Source organism: Neoarius graeffei, chromosome 7 (assembly GCF_027579695.1).
Source record: "Neoarius graeffei isolate fNeoGra1 chromosome 7, fNeoGra1.pri, whole genome shotgun sequence".
Taxonomy (NCBI): domain Eukaryota; kingdom Metazoa; phylum Chordata; class Actinopteri; order Siluriformes; family Ariidae; genus Neoarius; species Neoarius graeffei.
The window spans coordinates 51,600,173-51,622,153 of record NC_083575.1 but is presented as its reverse complement, the minus strand read 5'-3'; the positions used below and the strand labels follow the sequence as shown (position 1 = coordinate 51,622,153).

The window sequence follows — 21,981 nt, the reverse complement described above, 5'->3', positions numbered from 1 at the left end:
CTATTTTAAAAAAAAATGTCTGATGACAAAAAAAAAAAAAAAAGATTTCAATATGCAGTCTTTTTTTCTCATAAGTAACCTAACATTCAGGGACCATCCATTATCTATACCGTTTATTCATCAGGGTCATGGGGGAAACTGGAGCCAATCCCAGCTGACTGAAGCAGAGTACACCCTGGGCAGGTCACCAATCCATCGTAGGAGACGAACAAACATTCACACTCACATTCACACCTACAGTCTGTAGCCTATAGTATGTCTTTGGACTGTGGGAGGAAGCCGGAGCACCCGGAGGAAACCCACGCAGACACGGGGCGAACAAGCAAACTCCGCACAGAAAGGCCCCCGTCAGCCAGAACTTTCTTGCTGTGAGACAACAGTCCTAAGCATTGCAGCACCATGCTGCCCCATTCAGAATCCAGGTGGGAAAAATAAGTCATCTCATCTCATTCTCATCTCATTATCTCTAGCCGCTTTATCCTTCTACAGGGTCGCAGGCAAGCTGGAGCCTATCCCAGCTGACTACGGGCGAAAGGTGGGGTACACCCTGGACAAGTCGCCAGGTCATCACAGGGCTGACACATAGACACAGACAACCATTCACACTCACATTCACACCTACGGTCAATTTAGAGTTACCGGTTAGCCTAACCTGCATGTCTTTGGACTGTGGGGGAAACCGGAGCACCCGGAGGAAACCTACGCGGACACGGGGAGAACATCCAAACTCCACACAGAAAGGCCCTCGTCGGCCACGGGGCTCGAACCCAGACCTTCTTGCTGTGAGGCGACAGCGCTAACCACTACACCACCGTGCTGCCCGGAAAAATAAGTGCACCCTATAATTCCATAACGTATAGAACTACCTTTAGCAACAATAACTTAAAGTAAAGATTTTGCGTGAAATATGGGAAATTTTTTGGCCCGCTCTTCTTTACAAAATTGCTTTAGTTCATAGATGTGTAAGGGCAATTTATGCACAACTCTCTTAAGATCCTACCACAGCATCTCAATGAGGTTGAGGTCTGGGCTTTGACTTAGCCGTTACAACACCTTGGTTTTTGTCTTCTTTAGCTGTTCAGATGTCAAATTTCTTGTGTGCATGGTATCATAATCCTGTTGCATGACCCAGTTTCAGCCCAGCTTAAGCTGCTGGACAGATGGCCTCACATTTGTCTCAAGAATATTCTGGTATAAAAGTGGAGTTCATCGTTGTCTCAATGATTGCAAATTTCCCAGGTCCTGTGGCTGAAAAACAAGCCCAAATCATCACTCCTCCTCCACCACCATGCTTGACAGTTAGCATGAGGTGTTTGTGGTGATTGGTTGTGTTTGGTTTTTGCCAAATATGGTGCTGTGCATGATGACCAAACATCTCCACCTTGGTCTGATCAGTCCAAAGGATTCTGTTCCAGAACTGTTGTGGTTTCTTCAGGTCCTCAAACCTAAGTCATGCTGTGATAACCTTTTTGGAGAGAAGAAACTTTTTCCTAGCCACACTTCCATGAAAGCCATACTTGTTCAGTCTTTTTCTGATTGTGCTGTCATGAACATAAACAATGTGCTTAGAGAGGCCAGGTTCCTTAACAGTCAAATGTAACGCTGCTCCTAGGGTTGCGGCGGTAGGGGTTCACAGTATACCATGATATAACTAGATAGAACTAGACACCAACGGCGTCGATGGGGATGCCTCCGCCTGGTAGACTACATGCCTTATTAAGTTGTGATTTGGGGATGGACATTTGACCTCACAGTAATCTTGGCCTGTGACCTTTTAACCTCAAAATCTAATCAGTTCATGTTTGTCCCAAAGTGCACAAATGGTGAAAGTTTGGTGAAATTCCTTTCATTAGCCTTTGAGATATCGTGTTCACAAGGTTTCGGGACGGACGCACGCACGGACGGACGGGACCTCACAGTAATCTTGACCTGTGACCTCAAAATCTAATCAGTTTATGTTTGTCCCCAAATGCACAAATGGTGAAAGTTTGGTGAAATTCCTCTCATTTGCCTTGGAGATACTGTGTTCACAAGGTTTTCGGACAGACATTTGACCTCACAGTGACCTTGACCTTAGAACTTTTGATCTCAAAATCTAACCATTTCATCTTTGCCCCAAAGTGCACAAATGGTGAAAGTTTGGTGAAATTCCTTTCATTAGTCTTTGAGATATGGTGTTCACAAAGTTTGGGGATGGACATTTGACCTCACAGTAATCTTGACCTGTGACCTTTTAACCTCAAAATCTAATCAGTTCATGTTTGTCCCAAAGCGCACAAATGGTGAAAGTTTGGTGAAATTCCTTTCATTAGCCTTTGAGATATTGTGTTCACAAGGTTTCGGGATGGACGCACGCATGGACACATGCACGCATGGACGGACGGACAACCCGAAAACATAATGCCTCCTGCACCTTACGGTGGCGGAGGCATAAAAATTAATGGTTATCATGCCATGTACATTTGCTTATTACTGGTATAGGGGGAAAAAAATGCAACCGAACAGAGAATCTCACATGTGCATCTCCTTTCCTTCTCAACTGCCTGTCAGACTTGGCAACTGGCATCACACACACACATGCAGCAGAGAAAATGGCAGAGAGAAGCGAGACTGATATCTCCGATCTGCATCCCCCCAAAAAAAGAAATTAAAATCAGCAGAGTGGGATTACTTTGACTATCCCAAAAACAAACGTGGGGTTATCCTCAAGAACAGATATCCAGTTGGCAGAAGAAATGGATGCAAAGTGGCTGCCAAAGTAGGAAACACATCGCTCATCTTCGAGAACACCATGCCTCCATGCAGATCAAAGTATATGTCCCGTTTATAACTTTAATGCCTCAGGAAATAATGTGTGAACGTTTAAAGGGCTGATGACATGAACAAGACTCTATGCAATTTCTTAAATAAACTATACAACATGGCAAACATGTTAGATTTCTGTTATAATTACATGAAAAGAAGCTGTTGTTACGCAAATATCCAACTTTTAATTGCACAGCGCAAGAAAACTGGGTCCGTGGCTCGCAGCCATGTTGTGACGTCAGCGGAAGAACACGCTGCGGTTCACTGGCTGTTCTACTCTGGTTCTACTCAATGGAAATGGCACATGAAAACGCCGGTGAACTCTCTAGTGCTAGCTCTTCCTCTTCTGGGAGTCTAGAATTGTGTTGATCTCTTCCGAATAGAATCTATGATAGTCTACCCTCTTTACCCTTTGCCTCTCGTTGCTAGGCGGCAGTTACATGAAAGCCGCAAGCTTTCACAAGCAAATACATGACTGATATCACGCCGACTTTATGATTACATTTATGATTATCATGTAGAATCTATAGCTCTACGTACCTTTATCTTATGTCGTTTCACAACACATGTTCTGACAGGAGGACTGTCTTTGGATCCGGCATAGCTACTAGTAGACCCCCTCCGGAATACTGGCAGTGTTGCCAGATTGGGAGGTTTCCCGCCCAGTTGGGCGGTTTCCAGTGCATTTTGGTGGGTTTTGAGCATATTTTGGGCTGGAAAACGTCAGCAGTATCTGTTGCCAGATACTGCTGAAGTTTTCCAGCTCAAAATATGTTCAAAACCCACCAAAATGCACTTGAAACCCCCCAACTGAGCGGGAAACCTCCCAATCTGGCAACACTGTGTAGGCACTGCTGATGGTAGTAACACACGTTTGTGCTGAACTGAACACCCAAGAGATTCTTTTAAGCTGGGAAGGGTGTCAAAACAATCCAAATCGAAGTGTTCAGAGCACAGGACGGATGTTGGTGAGGGCTCCCACTTGTCACGAGTGTGCCTGACTTGCTTCACCCACTTCGCATGCAGCTCGGGATCTCTGGGAAACTTGAATAAACTTACCCCATCCTTGTGGGTTTTGGAGCAAAAGCTGGCAACACAACGCGAAGGCATAATAACTATATATATAATAATGCATAATAATGTCTAATAAAAATACTATTAATGACAAACTGAACACCTGTCGCATCAACAACAAACTGGTAAGTTAGGAGGAAGGTTCTTTCGCTGACGTCATATAGCTCCTCCTCCTCCTTCGTCTCCTGGGTGCTGCAGCCCCGTCAAATTTGCCCAAATAGCCGCGTTTATCATCATAACTTGTAAAATAGGCGCCTTCGTGAATTAATATATGGATCATCGGGAATTACTTTTTATGTTATAAAACATCGCCAAAGATGTCAAAAACGTGTCATCAGCACTTTAAATGTTGATCATAAAATGTGCCATTGAAATAATTTTCCACATCCTGCCTCCTGGCTACATCTGCGCTATCTGTCCATTCTGTAACCTCTGACTTACAAACAGACACACGCTGACCCTGCTCTGACCCCATAAAGAAACACACGCACAAACTTTCTTGGCTTGGGGCCTGATATACATGAGTGCATCTGAGTTCAAGGTACAGACCGGATCAGTCTCTTGCACACTTGCATTAAATTGCCAACTGTTTTGATGATCCTTTAGAGCACTTTTCATGGCATTTCTCACTATTTTCAGATTTCTTAATTTCTTTTGTCCAAACAGATGTAAAACTTTCTTATTTATTTTAATTATTTCATTTATTTTCAAACAGGTTTTTTTTAAACACATACTTCAATAAAGAAATGTTTCAAGTTTCAACTACAGTACAGTCACTTTATTAGGAACACCCATACACCTGCTGTTTTATGCAGTTCTCTAATCAGCCGATCCCTTGCCGGCTGCACGATGCATAAAATCATGCCGATACAAATCAAGAGCTTCAGTTAACGTTCACTTCAAACATCAGAATGGGAAAAATTGTGATCTCTGTGACTTTCACTGTGGCATGGGTGTTGGTGCCAGATGGACTGGTTTGAGTATTTCAGAAAACGGCTGATCTCCTGGGGTTTCCACACACAACAGTCTTTAGAGTTTACACAGAATGGTGTGAAAAACAAAGAACATTGAGTGAGCGACAGTTCTGTGGGTGGAAACGCCTTGTTGATAAGAGAGGTCAGAGGAAAATGGCCAGATTGGTTTGAGCTGCCAGGAAGGACATAGTAACTCATAGAATCACTCTTTACAACCGTGGTGAGCAGATAAGCATCTCAGCATGCAACAGCAGAAGACCACATTGGGTTCCACTTCTGCCAGCCAAGAACAGGGATCTTCAAACCAAGAACAAGTTCCTATTAAAGTGGCCAGTAAGTGTATAATAAAGAGTTTGTTCACCATAAAACCCTTCTGTTTTCATTCCTTTAAGCGTCATTGTAAATAATAATAATAATAATGGGGGCGGCACGGTGGTGTAGTGGTTAGCGCTGTCGCCTCACAGCAAGAAGGTCCGGGTTCGAGCCCCGTGGCTGGCGAGGGCCTTTCTGTGTGGAGTTTGCATGTTCTCCCCGTGTCCGCGTGGGTTTCCTCCGGGTGCTCCGGTTTCCCCCACAGTCCAAAGACATGCAGGTTAGGTTAACTGGTGACTCTAAATTGACCGTAGGTGTGAATGTGAGTGTGAATGGTTGTCTGTGTCTATGTGTCAGCCCTGTGATGACCTGGCGACTTGTCCAGGGTGTACCCCGCCTTTCGCCCGTAGTAAGCTGGGATAGGCTCCAGCTTGCCTGCGACCCTGTAGAACAGGATAAAGCAGCTACAGATAATGAGATGAGATAATAATAATAACTAGACGTACTGTGCCAAGGGCACACCTCTGAGGCCTTGGGACAAACATCAAGGTCATAGAACTGAGAGACATGAGGCCACCTGTCTGGAATCTGATGGCAAAGGGAAAAGGATATAACACTTCCATGGTTAATAATATTAACCAAGTTCCTATCTTTCACCAATTTCTTGATGCAGGCCAGTGAAAAATACGCAGATCATTGATCTGACCTGTCAAGGTCACGCCAGGGCAAAACCAATGTTCCATTTTTGAGATATAAGTCATTGAAAATACATGACCCAATATTGACCTAGGTCAAAGGTCAAAACTATAAATATTCATTAAAACATGTTTCTCTAAAGCAAAAGAACAAAGCTAGCTCAAAGACCGTGAAAAATAGACAAAAGTCTGACTTTCTGCTATAGAGTCACCTAATTGACAAGTTCAAGGTCATGTAACTCAGTGAAAATAGGTCAAATCGCTTAACCGATGTGAACTATTTTGAAGCCCCCCAAATAGGTTCTCCGTACCCCGTTTGGTGAAAATTCATGATAAAATGAGGGAGGAGTAGCAATTTAATGCCTAAGTGACCTTTGACCTAATTCTGGCAAAGGGTCAAGGTCAGAGGTCAAAATAATGAGTGCAAGAAAGTATTAAGCTGTAAGGGCCATGGAAGATGGCATGAAGTAATTTTGTCTAGCTTGTCCTGGTACTGTACCAGGTGGTCCCATTCATAGCCATTCCTGAAAACTTTATGATGTCATAAAATGACACCATGACGTCATGTGACAGCATGCATGATATGGAGATCACAGATGGTCACTACCTATATGCACACCAAGTTTCATCCAGATATCTTGAAAACTGAGCGAGAAATGACCCTTGTCTAACTACTACTACGATGTGTACACTAAACCTAAGCAATTTCAATGGGAGAAGTAGTAGTAGAAGAAGAAGAAGAATTGCAAAATACCATATACCGTGAAACCGTGATATTTTCTGAGATGGTTATCATACTGTGGAAAATCTCACCACTGCAACCCGAGCAGCTCCTTCAAATTTTCTGAAAGGTGACTGTTGGTGAGGGGACAACTGCTTACACCTGCAATAATGTAAGGGTTTCCAGCAAAGACGCAGGAAGTAGAAGTGCTGCAGCATCCTCATCTTTCAGGATTCCTTTAACTGCAGATGCAAGAGCTAAAATAACTGTTTCATGGACATTCCACAACATAAAATGTTCCTCTAAACGCATAAAAATTATGAGGTGTTATTTTACAAAGATGTGTAATCATTAGCAAGTTCCCAACTTTTTATGTGCGATGGTGTGATGTTTTGTATCAGGGCCATATCACACCACCTTGGTGTTGATTACTTTCCTATAACCAGATGCCTGTAGTGATTCATCCGTTATTTCTATGATTATGACAGGTGTAAGATTAGATCTCCGGTGTAGTGACTCTAACATAAGATTCAAAGTGGAAGAAACATGCAGCCCTATGAAAAATATATCTAAATTCAACACTCCAAAGGAACTAATCTGATTTTAGTTTTACAATAAAAGCTGACTCTGTGTTATAGTGATTTATACTCTTGTTCTTCTTTTCCAGGACGGACACCGATCCTCGAACCTTGAATGTACACCTGCGCTTACATGCAGTTATCTAATCAGCCAATCATGTAGCATGATTTTATGCATTGCGCTGCTGCCGCATGATTGGCTGATTAGACGACTAATAGGTGTATAGGTCTTCCTAATAAATACGAGTGTATATTTTGTAATCCACAATGGTTTAAAGTTTAGGATTTTTACTTTATTTAAGACTTAAAATTACACAGCGATCAACATTATTTGCACAAAACCACAACTTGTTTATTGAAACAAACATAAACACTCCTTTTGATATGGTAACTTGTGTAACATTACGTTACATTACTTTTACACTGCGTTACAATAAGTAATGGTACATTATAATACAGTACAGAAGAAGAAGAAGAAGAAACCTTTATTTGGTCACATGCACACTTCAAGCACAGTGAAATTCATCCTCTGCATTTAACCCATCTGAAGCAGTGAACACACGCACACACACTCAGAGCAGTGGGCAGCCACACCAGAGCACCCGGGGAGCAGTCAGGGGTCAGGTACCTTGTTCAAGGGCACTTCAGCCCAAGGCCGCCCCATGTTAACCTAACTGCATGTCTTTGGACTGTGGGGGAAACCGGAGCACCCGGAGAAAACCCACGCAGACACGGGAAGAACATGCAAACTCCACACAGAAAGGCCCTCGCCGGCTTCGAACCCAAAACCTTCTTGCTGTGAGGCAACAGTGCTAACCACTACACCACCGTGCCGCATGATGTTATGTAACAATTATGTTATTAGATTAAAGTGCATATCCTGGACCAAATTCGTTTGGTTTTTTTTTAATATGAAAGAATGTCCCTTTACACACTCATCCAGAAGGGTAATTTTGCACAAGGCCGTCTGTCTACAGCAGAAAAAATAAAATAACAAAATGCGTCTGGAAAAATCCCAAGAGAGTCTGGAGCCAGATTCGTGACGTCACCTGCGGAAGCGCCAGCAGGCTGCGAGAGCTCGCACGGTTTCAGTGCACAGCCTGTGTAGACCGAGTTTAGCAGCTAGCGATTTTGCACTGAAATATGGAATTGTCACCTGAGCGCAATGTGGGAAACGATGAGTATTAATCCCATCAAGATTGGTGTTGCTACATCCTCCTGCAATACATCTGTTAACCGTTTTAATAATTACGTGATAACGTTGAAGAAATTTGCAGAAAACCACCAGGTCGTTTTCTCATAAACAAACCAGCGCTGACGTAGGATTCAGAGGGAGGCGTCCCACGCGACGTCACGAAAATCAATGTTTGCCGGGAAATCCAAATGCAAAGTTTTTTCAGAGGTGGACCAATTCGCCTCAAATGGCTTGATTTCAACTGAATTTTTCTGGTATTGCGCAAGGTTAAAAAAAAAATGGTGCAAAATGTGACAGATATTTGACAAGTTTAATATAAAATAGGAGAATTACATTGATCTCGCTCCTGAATTTACCCGTGATATGCACTTTAACGTAACATTACATTACCTTATGTTATAAGTTACATTACACTGCATTCTGTTGCACTGCAAGCAATTATGTGATACTTCGAGTTAGAATTATTACAGAAGTGGATGAGATTTTTTTTTTCATCCCTCTGATTTATTTCCTGGATTTCGGATTGGTGCCATCTCTAATTTATTTGGGCATGAGAATTTGCCCTATGAGCACAGGGATGTTGGCGCGGTGATATAAGGGTTATCAGGACTGTGCTTTTGGGACGGCAATAAAAATGCCCTGATTTAAGCATGTGCCAATTATCAACTTTTTAATTAATTCTCCATTTATCTCAGTTACATGTTCACAGAAAATATAAGAAAGAGAGGAAAGTGAGAGTGTAATGACAGGTGTGTGTGTGTGTGTTTGAGAGAGTGAGAGAGAGAGAGAGAGAGAGAGAAAGAATGCTAAACAGCTGAGTAAAAGCAAAGTGTGAAAAACAGTGTGTGTGGTGTGGTGTCAGTATTAGTGTGGTGTGTGTATGTTGTATGAAGTCTCACCTCATAGTGCGCAACACGCTGTGACTCAGAGATGAGCTGAGCATTGCAGATGTTACAGTAGCTCTCTGTGAAGAGTCCTCCATCGCCAACCCCTGCGGATTTCATCTGAAAACAAAAAGCAGCACACATGGTCAGGACTTATAAAGGACACTACACTTTATCTTGTCAAGTTCTGACACAAGCTTTATCAACAACTTTATCCAAATGTGATAATCACCATGCAGGTGTTTGCTAAGCCTAGTCTAATACTGATCTTTGCTAAAAAAAAAAAAAATTGGCAATGCACTGTAAAAAAATGTAACTTGCAAAATTGTTGAGTGAAAAAAGGATTCTAAGTTGAATGAACAAATTTCCCTTCTAACTGTTCAAGTAACTAAAAAAAAATAGTTGAGACGCCTTTCCTTCGCCACAAGTTCACAGGAATTGGAAAATTAAGTTAAGTGAACTATTCAAGTGCTGATTGACGCCCCTTAACCGATGCCACTGCGCATGCGTACTTCACAAGTTCGAAAGTTTCAACGGTCGGGTGGAGTGAGAAGTCCGTGGAAACTGACACAAGACGTTGTATAGGAGTACAGACTAAGCTTTCCTCAACAGAGGCCAGGGAATTCCCTCCTTGTATGTCGGTATTTGTTTCTGTTTGTGTAATAATAGGCAAAGTGAAGTAGAACTTAAGTGTTGAGAGGTTTGTGTTAACTAAAAAATGTAATGCTGACTAAGGCCCTGTCCACACGGCAACGGATTCAGGTGACTCCGATACAATTGCTTATCGTTTAGGCCTGGCGTCCACACGGCACCGGCGTTTTGGGTGCCCAAAACGCAATCTTTTTGAGAACGGGTTCCAGAGTGGAAAGATCTGGCAACGCTGCCGTTGTGAAGTTGTCTGGATGAGTAGAACGGATTTGTTTACGATGACGTCACAACCACATGACTGTGAGTGCTTCACGCCGGGTAGAAGTGTAACGAACTCGATGCGAGTTGTCAACAAATCCTATAACTTGGTTCATGAAACGCACTTACAAAATATTTTCACTGTGAATATTTATTGTGTAATGGTGCAAAGTGAGAGAGAGAGAGAGAGAGTGAGTGAGAGAGAGAGAGAGAGAGAGAGAGACTCTGCCCTTAGGGCAGAGTCAATCCCGCTAGCAAAAATAGGGAAAAAAAGGAGCGATCTCACCTCTTCAGATGTTGGTTTAAGTCCGACAATACATTCCTCAAAAAGGGCGTAGAAGAGCAAATTAATCCATCAACGTGTAGCATTCAATTTATTCCGGACCATTAAAGACGCCGCCTTCCGCGTAGAATCATACGTCATCCTCGCCACCATATTGGATAGGTCAAAGCGGAGAATAAAGATTCATGTGCTGCGTTTAACTGTACCAATAGGTTTACCGTCCAAACGAGATCACATGGGATTACCTTTCACAGGTGAGACTGGAAAAATACTTTTCATTGTATTTGGTCATTATAATGTAATTTTACGAACAGATTTTTCTGACTTTGTGGCTAATATGAAGTCTCGCGCATAATAGTTTATGCGCATGCGTCCTTACTTCTTCTATTGTTCTGGTGTCTCCGAAGGGACCGTCTTACAGCGCCCCTAGAGGTGTGGCATGTGTATTGCATCGTTTTCAGCAAGCGTTGCGTTGCCATATGGACCTGATATTTTACTGATCGTTGCCCATTTGGACGCGATATTTTTTTAAATAACATCTCGTTGCCGTTGTCGTGTGGATGTAGCCTAAATCATTGTAAAAAAAAAAAAAATAGTCAAGCCAACTTAAAAACGTAACGCAACCTGCTGCCAAAGGATTTTGAGTAAACTCAACTTAGAACCATGATGTGCCAACTTGCTCTTCTAAGTTAATTGGCATTATTATTTCAATTTATTTCAACTAAACAATTTGAATGCACTGAACTTCTAAAGGCAAGGCAAGTCAAGGCAACATAAAATACTCTTCTATGTGAACTTAAAAGGATTATTTGGGGCGTCATGGCTCAGGTGGATATGGCGCCATACCATAAAATCCGGGACCCCGGGTTTGATTCTGACCCGAGGTCATTTCCCAATCCCTCCCCCTCTCCTGCTCATTTCCTGTCTCCACACTGTCCTACCCAATAAAGGTGGAAAAAGCCCAAAAAAGTATCTTTAAAAAAAAGGATAACTTAGTGTTTTTTGTGCCAACTTGCTTTTCCAAGTTAATTGGAATGATTATTTCAATTTATTTCAACATCACAATTTGAATGCACTGAACTTGCTAAATAAAGTAAGGTCAACATAAAATACTCATCTGTGTCGACTTAAAAGAGCAAGTCAGCACAACTATTTGGCCTGGAGTTGAGTTTACTCAAAATCCTTTGGCAGCAGGTTGCGTTACATTTTTAAGTTGGCTTAACTAATTTTTTTTTTTTTACAGCGTGCTTAACTATGGAACATGTCATTGGATACCCTCAGACAAAAAAAAAATAGCTATAACAGTTTTCAAAGGCAACATTATTTCTATTTTCTGTGTGTCAGGGATATTTGGGTTTTGGTGAAACACTTTAACAGGTACAGTATTTCACTGCTGCTTCCTTATCATAATTCAACTTGTATTTGGTTTCAGCACTGATTTGCTGAGTTTGTGATGTCATGGAAATTTTTAAAGTTTAAAATTCGAAGGTAATGGACCACATGTGCCACATGCAGTGACAACAAATGGGTTTTGCCTAAGGGTAAAGAAATCACACTTTGTTTCAATGTCTCAAATGTTTTCCTTTTAACATAAACACATTCAATAAAAGACTTTTTACGCTTTGCAAGTAAGCTGCATACTCGTGTGCAACCTCAATAATCGATGATCCGTAAGAAACATACACTATATTGCCAAAAGTATTTGCTCGCCTGCCTTGACTCACATACTGTATGAGCTTAAGTGACATCCTATTCCTAATCCATAGGGTTCGATATGACGTCGGTCCACCCTTTGCAGCTAGAACAGCTTCAACTCTTCTGGGAAGGCTGTCCACAAGGTTTAGGAGTGTGTTTATGGGAATTTTTGACCATTCTTCCAGAAGCGCATTTGTGAGGTCACACACTGATGTTGGACGAGAAGGCCTGGCTCTCAGTCTCCGCTCTAATTCATCCCAAAGGTGTTCTATCGGGTTGAGGTCAGGACTCTGTGCAGGCCAGTCAAGTTCATCCACACCAGACTCTGTCATCCATGTCTTTATGGACCTTGCTTTGTGCACTGGTGCACAGTCATGTTGGAAGAGGAAGGGGCCAGCTCCAAACTGTAAAAACAGTCTGCATGCCTAGGTGCTTGATTTTATAAACCTGTGGCCATGGAAGTGATTGGAACACCTGATTCCGATAATTTGGATGGGTGAGCAAATACTTTTGGCAATATAGTGTATGTTGATACTCTGCTTCGAAAAGAAACTGTCCTCAGTCGAATGGGGCCGGAGCCAGGCTGATGTCAAGCTGCAAGTGACCGGGTTCAGTTTGAGTCCCATTTTACACACCAAGTGTACAATTAGCCCTCTGTTACTGAACGTCCCCAACATGACAGATGAGAACATGTAGGACCTACTAATTAGCTCAACAGCAGGCTACAAGATGGGACAGCGATAGCATTGTTATCTAATTGATCTTGTGTGAAACTATTAGAGTGCAGCCCTGTCAGCCTGCTGGAAGTGATGGCTCAGATGCCTGCTCTAGTATAATGTTAATGCACTTTCTGTTCCTCGTCTCACCATATCAAAGTTATCGTTCGTGTTTTCCGCTCCGCTGCATTTATTAACGTTAATAACAATCTTATGTTATGCTAAATATAATTTTAGTAACCATCTTTCTGTCATGATGAATGACAAGGAGACCAAATTATACTTTTTTTTTACATTTTCAAGACATTCTCTCTCTCTAGCTACACGTTACTCCTGAGATATCAGTAACCCTGACTGCTTCTGCTTAGCGGACCTGCCTGATTCATCATGATGCCCTACTTCTGGTTACTTCTGGTTGCTCCTGCTGAAGATGGACCCATTTGGACAGCCTAACCACGAAGATAGCTTTGGACTGCAATTTATACAAACAGTTTTGCTACGATGGCTTGGACCTGCAATTGCCAAGAACAATTCTGCGCTCAACTCTCCATCAGTAAACAGTTGATAAGATTAACAAAATTGACTTCATATTAAAACTACATGAATTTCCTGGTTACACATTGCATTATTTGACCATATAGGACACAGTTATAGAAGTGAATTATTTAAACCGCACTATCCGGGGTGGGCGGCACGGTGGCGTAGTGGTTAGCGCTGTCGCCTCACAGCAAGAAGGTCCTGGGTTCGAGCCCCGTGGCCGGCGAGGGCCTTTCTGTGTGGAGTTTGCATGTTCTCCCCGTGTCCGCGTGGGTTTCCTCCGGGTGCTCCGGTTTCCCCCACAGTCCAAAGACATGCAGGTTAGGTTAACTGGTGACTCTAAATTGACCGTAGGTGTGATTGTGAGTGTGAATGGTTGTCTGTGTCTATGTGTCAGCCCTGTGATGACCTGGCGACTTGTCCAGGGTGTACCCCGCCTTTCGCCCGTAGTCAGCTGGGATAGGCTCCAGCTTGCCTGCGACCCTATAGAACAGGATAAAGCGGCTAGAGATGATGAGATGAGATGAGATGAGATGAGATGAGACGAGACTATCCGGGGTCACCCGGATGAGTCTGGGTTCCCCTAAAGGGTTCTTCCTCATGTCGTCTCAGGGAGATTTTCCTTGACACCCTCACTTCTTTTGGGATACATTTATAAATTCATATACGTAAAAATGTATATCCAGAATTTATATATTTCTGTTTAGCTCCTTTGTGAAAATGTCCATTGTTAAAAGTGCGAAGCAAATAAAAGTGAATTGAATTTCATTTCATTTAGGAGTTATCAGAAGGATCATATCTCTTTCTGCAATTTGATTGGTATGCACTACACATCCATCCATCACCGCTTATGCTATGCAGGGTCGCAGGCAAGCTGGAGCCTATCCCAGCTGACTACGGGCGAAAGGCGGGGTACACCCTGGACAAGTCGCCAGGTCATCGCAGGGCTGACACATAGACACAGACAACCATTCACGCTCACACCTACGGTCAATTTAGAGTCACCAGTTAACCTAACCTGCATGTCTTTGGACTGTGGGGGAAACCGGAGCACCCGGAGGAAACCCACGCGGACACGGGGAGAACATGCAAACTCCACACAGAAAGGTCCCCGTCGGCCACAGGGCTTGAACCCAGGACCTTCTTGCTGTGAGGCAACAGTGCTATCATCATCAATGTTCCCCATCTGCTGCTACAGCAGGTTGGGTGCCCAGGATCTCATCCAATAAGGGCAGGAACTTCTGTTTGTTCTGCAACTCCCTCTGTAATTGGACTGGGGCAAGTCCGGTTAATTTTTCATAGATTGTGCAGATGTTATGAGTGTACGGCTTGTTGTTAGAACAGAACAGTATTTGTTTTTGCAGTGAATGATTAGAAAGTCTTGTAACATGAGCAATATACTTCAGTTGTTGAGTAAGGTAGAAAGTACGGATTGATGAGGAGCGGGTGAGGAAGAGTATATCGTTGCTGGTGTATTTGTAGTGCCAGTCGACATCGTCCTCCTCTACAGCTGGGATTCTACCGCTACCTCTTGGTCTTTTTTTGGAGGATTAACACGCTCGAAGCCGTTGCAGACAAGTTTTCTGAAAAAATTCATCCATGTGGATTCCAACTTTGCCAGCTGCGAGGCATTAAGATAACATGCCTGAGTACTGTAGGTGAACACAAGCGGATAGAAACTTTACACACGTGGAAAACTTTATCCAACCGTCTGTGAGTACAGTTTTTAACTCATTCCACTTTTTATGAGCTGAAGCAGTGCACTGGACCGTGAATGCTGAATGGCCTTCCTCATTTGATATAGTATGACAGAGATAGGTGAAGCTGATAACATTCTCGATAGGCATATCTTTCATTTTAATGAGGGAGCGCAACGCTTTCTTCTCTAGAGGAACATTGAAACACATTGTCTTTGTTTTGGATGCCGATATTGTTAGTCCAAACCTGGTAAACTCATCACATTTCCTCAGCATATTCTCCATTTCGGAAATGCTTTTACAGAAGATGACAATATCATCTGCATAACTAACTTGGATGAGGCGAGTCTCTCCCTTGCAAGGATGCTCCCATCGTTGACTTCTTTTTATACAAGTAAAAGGAATTTCATACTTGATGAGGACACTGGGCTCAGATATTTCTCGATAAACCCGGCCTACAATACACCTCAGAACGAACCACTACACCACCTCATGTCTTACACAAACAGACTAATATTTATAGACTATACTAGTGCATCTCAAAAAATTAGAATACCATGAAAAAGTTCCTTTTTTCATAATTTAATTCAAAAAGGTAAACTTTCATATATTCTATATTCATTACATGTAAAGTGAAATATTTAAAGCCTTTTTTGTTTTAATTTTGATGATTATGGCTTATAGCTCATGAAAATCAGAAATCCAGTATCTCAAATTATTAGAATATTCCCTAAGATCAATCAAAAAAAAGGATTTACAATACAGAAATGTCCAACTTCTGAAAAGTATATTCATTTATACACTCAATACTTGGTTGGGGCTCCTTTACCATGAATTACTGTATCAATGCGGTGTGGCATGGAGGTGATCAGTCTGTGGCACTGCTGAGGTGTTATTGAAGCCCAGGTTGCTTTGATAGCGGCCTTCAGCGTATCTGTATTTTTGGGTCGGGTGTTTCTCATCTTCCTCTTGACAGTACCCCATAGATTCTCTATGGGGTTCAGGCCAGGCAAGTTGGCTGGCCAATCAAACACAGTAATATCATGGTCAGCAAACCGTTTGGTAGTAGTTTTAGCACTGTGGGTAGGTGCTAAGTCCTGCTGGAAAAGGAAATCAGCATCTCCAAAAAGCTCGTCAGCAGATGGAAGCATGAAGTGCTCTAAAATCTCCTGGTAAATGGCCGTGTTGACTTTGGACTTGATAAAATACAGTGGACCAACACCAGCAGATGACATGGCACCCCAAATCATCACAGACTGTGGAAACTTCACACTGAGCTTCAAACACCTTGGATTCTGTGCCTCTCCACTCTTCCTCCAGACTCCAGAACCGTGATTTCCAAATTACGGTAAATGCAACATGTACTTTCATCTGAAAAGAGGACTTTGGACCACTGAGCAACAGTCCATTTCTTTCTCTCCTTAGCCCAGATAAGACACTTCTGACATTGTCTCTGGCTCAGGAGTAGCTTGATATTAGGAATGTGAAAGTTGTATCCCCTTTCTTGAAGATATCTGTTCGTGATGGGTCTTGATACACTGACACCAGCCTCAGTCCACTCCTCGTGAAGCTCTCCCAAGTTCTTGAATCAACTTTTCTTGACAATCCTCTCAAGACTGCGGCCATCCCTGTTGCTTGTGCACCTTTTCCAGCCACCCTTTTCAGCAATGACCTTTTGTGGCTTACCCTCCTTGTGGAGGGCATCAGTGATCATCTTCTGAACAACAGTCAAGTCAGCAGTCTTCCCCATGATTGTGGTTGTGTGTACTGAACTAGACTGAGAGATACACTGTGTGCATACTGTTTTACTCAAACTCGAGATGAAATATTCTAATATTTTGAGATGGGTTTTTTTATGTTTTTGTACTGTATGTCATACTGATTAAAATTAAAATAGAAAAATGCTTGAAACATTTTAGTTGATGTGTAATGAGTCTATAATATATAACTTTCACTTTCTTAAATAACTGATGGAAAATATTGAACTTTTTCACAATATTCTAATTTTTTCAGATGCACTAGTGTGTGTGTGTGTATATATATATATATATATATATATATATATATATATACACACACACACACACACACACACACACACACACACACACACACACAAAAAGTATACTACAGGTTGAAACCTCAAAAGCAACACAACTTTTGGTAAAATAAATTGGAAAGTTTAATTTTGTCATGATATCACTGACAGTAATATTCTTAAAGGAAAACTCTGGGATGTTTTTAACCTGGACCCTATTTTCCCATCTCTCTTTGGGTCCAAATATTTACTAGGGACCAAAACAATAGAAGTTGGTCCAATATTGAGTTAGAACACTATTACCAGGAAGTGCAAAACAGCTATACAATGTAATTCTACAGGGAAATCATCCGCATCAAAGCAAACTGCTTGTTTTTGCCACTGAGAGGCTCATAGTGTTATTATAAAAGTCTGACAACATGGAAAGGATCCCGACAGAGATACACCTGTGTCTGTTTACCTCAATAATTCAAATCAAATCAAGTTTATTTGTATAGCGCTTTTAACAATAAACATTGTTGCAAAGCAGCTTTACAGAATTTGAACGACTTAAAACATGAGCTAATTTTATCCCTAATCTATCCCCAATGAGCAAGCCTGTGGCGACGGTGGCAAGGAAAAACTCCCTCAGACGGCATGAGGAAGAAACCTCGAGAGGAACCAGACTCAAAAGGGAACCCATCCTCATTTGGGCAACAACAGACAGCCTGACTATAATATTAACAGTCTTAACAGGTATAACCCTCAACTGTCCTCATGGGGCCGTCCTTCACAGGAGCGAATAATTGTCAAGAAACTGAAGAAAATGACTGTTTCTACACTCATCGTTTTACCTTTCTCTTCTTCTGGTCTCTGACGCAGCTCCCCATTCACTGCCTGGAGCCACACAGGGTCTGTTTTCTGATGTTTATAAAACGGATCCTTTCCATGTTGTCAGACACTCGTTCATATTGTCATAATCAGCTAAATATCCAGGCATTACTTCGGAAATAGATTTCTTCACAAATTATGTGTTACTTCTCCTTTAATAAACATCAGAAAACAGTGTGATAATCGACTGCACGCAGATTATCACAGACAGGGCGCTGAGTCAGAGACCAGAAGAAGAGAAAGGTAAAACAATGACTGTAGATGTGGATGATTTCCCTGTAGAATTTCATTGTATTGCTGTTTTGCAGCTTGTGTTCTAACTCAATACTGGGCTGATTTCAATCATTTTTTAGATTTTCTTTAACATAGAGTTATTTAATTTGTTTTTGTTTAAGCTCTATATTCAATAAAAGATCCCACTTCAGTTATAATCACAGTATGATTATCACAGATGCTTCTAATAACTTGGCTAAATCTTGTATGCTAAATTTAGAGCTTGTATATAATAAGAATAAAAATACCTCTTGAATTAAGATTTCATATACTCTTAAAGGAGAAATGAAGTCATTTTTAAACTATTTCTTAATTAGCGTGTTATTCAATTACATTTTCGGTTTTAGTAACCTTATATCGTGACTCGTATTGGCAACTAATTGCAATTAAATATTATACTTATCGGTCTATTCGGTTTTTAGCCATGTTGAATTTCGTTCATTTGATCCACGGCAGGCGTCACTTATCTGTGCGATCTTCACGAGACTTGTGCGAGACTTCGAAACGTGACGTGTCAGCCAGGTGTCAGTGCCGCCATTTTGAAAACTGTTTTCCAAACGAAATATTGCACAAAAACGAGTTTAAATGACGACTGCTGCCTACTTTTTTCAAACTTCCTGATTGCTATCAAAACAAACAAAACTTCCGGCTTGATTACGTCAGCATTCGAAAGAGGGCGCAACGTTGACAGATGTTGGTCACTTTGATTTCCGCTGTACGTTTTACTTCTATCCTACGATGTCTCACAGGTCTCAACGAATCTCGTTTACAGCCCTTGCTTTGACATATGGACTGATATATTACAGAGCATATTTCAAACACTCATAACTTGCTATAGCAGTGACAAAATGGCTATCAGAAATGCATTCCTATATTTAATAAAATGAGATAAATAGAATTTTGATAATAAAAAAAATTTGCCTTCAGTTCTCCTTTAAAGGAACAGTCCACCGTATTTCCATAATGAAATATGCTCTTATCTGAATTGAGACGAGCTGCTCCGTACCTGTCCGAGCTTTGCGCGACCTCCCAGTCAGTCAGACTCAGTCAGACGCGCTGTCACTCCTGTTAGCAATGTAGCTAGGCTCAGCATGGCCAATGGTATTTTTTGGGGCTGTAGTTAGATGTGACCAAACTCTTCCATGTTTTTCCTGTTTACATAGGTTTATATGACCAGTGACATGAAACAAGTTCAGTTACACAAATTGAAACGTAGCGATTTTCTATGCTATGGAAAGTGCGCACTATAATGACAGGCGTACTAACACCTTCTCCGCGCTTCGGCAGCACATTGATATCTGAGCTCCATATCAATGTGCTGCCGAAGCACGCAGAAGGTGTTAGTACGCCTGTCATTATAGTGCGCACTTTCCATAGCATAGAAAATCGCTACGTTTCAATTTGTGTAACTGAACTTGTTTCATGTCACTGGTCATATAAACCTATGTAAACAGGAAAAACATGGAAGAGTTTGGTCACATCTAACTACAGCCCCAAAAAATACCATTGGCCATGCTGAGCCTAGCTACATTGCTAACAGGAGTGACAGCGCGTCTGACTGAGTCTGACTGACTGGGAGGTCGCGCAAAGCTCGGACAGGTACGGAGCAGCTCGTCTCAATTCAGATAAGAGCATATTTCATTATGGAAGTACGGTGGACTGTTCCTTTAAAGCACAAAATATGTTCAAGATGCATCAAGTGCAGTTCAATGGAATACTTCAGAAAAAGGTATTTGGTTAAAGCAGATATTAATAACTACAGTATGTTGTACTATGCTGTGTTAAAAAATGAACTGCCAACAAGCCAATATATTAAAGATACATATGAAACAACTACTAACGCGATACGATTCACCCTTGTTGCGGTGCCATGTGATTCGGCACAATCTGATTCAACATAATGTCATTCAATTTGGTACGATGCGATGCAAAAGAATATGATACTGTGCAATTCAATACGGTAGCTCTCCCTCCTCCATGATAATCCTCTATGTAACTCGAGGGGGTCGGGCAGGAGAAGGGATGTTTATTTTGAAATCCTGTTGGCACTATGGTGAGAGATCTACAGGAACTTTCATTCCGAAATGCCCTTGGAGTCATGGTGAGCAAGTCAGCACGATATTCTTGCATCGTATACTCTTGTGTGACTCACCCGGACATGACTCGGCCAAGCGATTTAATGAGAACTGGCCAGTGACAGCAGTGGGGATGAGAGAGCACGTTTGAGAAACAGTTTAGGCCCTGTCCACATGGCAACACATTCAGGTGAAGCCGATAAAATTTTTTATCGTTTCGGCCTGGCGTCCACACGGCACCGGCGTTTTGGGTGCCCCAAAACAATATTTTTTGAGAACGGTTTCCAGAGTGGAAAAATCTGGCAACGGCGCCGTTGCGAAGTCGTCTGGATGAGTAGAACGGATTTGTTTACAATGACGTCACAACCACATGACTAGAACAAGCAGCACTCTCGCACGCATCATTCGTAACAACAGCCGCAACAATGGCGGACCCCAGAGTAGTAGTAGTAGTTCAGTGCCGGGTAGAAGAAGGGGTTTATGCGCATGCGTCCTACTTCTTCTATTGTTCTGGTGTCTCCGATGGGACCGTCTTACAGCGCACGTAGAGGTGTGGCATGTGTATTACATCGTTTTCAGTAAGCATTGCGTTGCCATATGTACCTGATATTTTACTGATCCGTTGCCCATGTGGACGCAATATTTTTTTTACCCGCTAAAAAAAAAAAATCTCGTTGCCGTTGTCGTGTGGATGTAGCCTTAGAGAGGAGCAATCAATCTAAATATGCAATTATTGGTCAAAAATTATTGGTCACATTTCTAATTAATAAAGGCACAGGGCCTGCATGAACAATTATATATTAATAAATTAGATTTTACCAATGCAAAGATGTTACAAACCGGTGTTTCTCAATCTATGGGCAGTGGACTGGTACCGGTCCGTGAGAAGATTACCGTCAGTCCGCAAGCCTGCCTCTGCACTAGTAGTCAGTATTATAATTTTAAACTACTGGTCACTGTCAATCAGATTATGTAAAAGAGCGATTGGCTGGCTCTGCTCTCAGTGCTTTTGTCACTGTGTGCCACGTAGCGCAAGTCCTGCCCCCCCATTCTAGAATGTTAAGCGTTCCCGCCCGCGCGAGGTTGCACACTTGCACTTATTCGTTCATTCTGTCCCAAGTCCAGTCGTTCGCGCACACACGCTTTATGACAGACCTGGGCATTTTACGGCCCGCGGGCCACATCCGGCCCTTTGGTTCATTCTGACCGGCCCGCGTAAGGTTGATTAGAAATTACAAAATAAACGCATTTTCTAATTTTACCTCATGCATGAACTGAATATGCATTGCTTTTATTTTGAAGTTGTGTTCAACAAAAACGCAATGCGCGCGACATGAACATGACATGAAATCCCACAAAGCCTAATCCCGCGATAACTACTTCCGTAATTTGTCCAGACCAACCACAAACTTGTACGTCATCCTTCAAATGGTCCAGCCAATCACATAGTATGATGTCACCAGCAGGCGCTGGAGCCCGAGCCGATCTGTAGATCTGATACCTACACTGAATCTGTCAGCTGTGCTTCACATCGCTTCAGACATTCAACCTGACTCTGATGCACTCGTTAAAGACCAACAGAGACTAGATTTCTCTCACTGAACAAATAAACTGAAAAACACCAAATGAGGTGATTGGACTACAAATATGGGC

At 42.1% G+C, this 21,981-nt stretch overlaps 1 protein-coding gene across 3 annotated transcripts in view; it reads right to left on the bottom strand.

Moving 5' to 3' along the window:
* zgc:171482 (zinc finger protein) overlaps nt 1-21,981 on the bottom strand; it is a 227,370-nt gene that overhangs the window by 148,004 nt on the left and 57,385 nt on the right. For 2 of the 3 annotated variants that reach the window (XM_060925900.1, XM_060925901.1), the window contains exon 2: nt 9,254-9,358. In XM_060925900.1, the coding sequence (XP_060781883.1) occupies nt 9,254-9,358 (105 nt within the window). Of the gene's footprint in view, nt 1-9,253; nt 9,359-21,981 lie in introns of those variants that run through there. The other variant, XM_060925902.1, reaches the window with a different exon arrangement.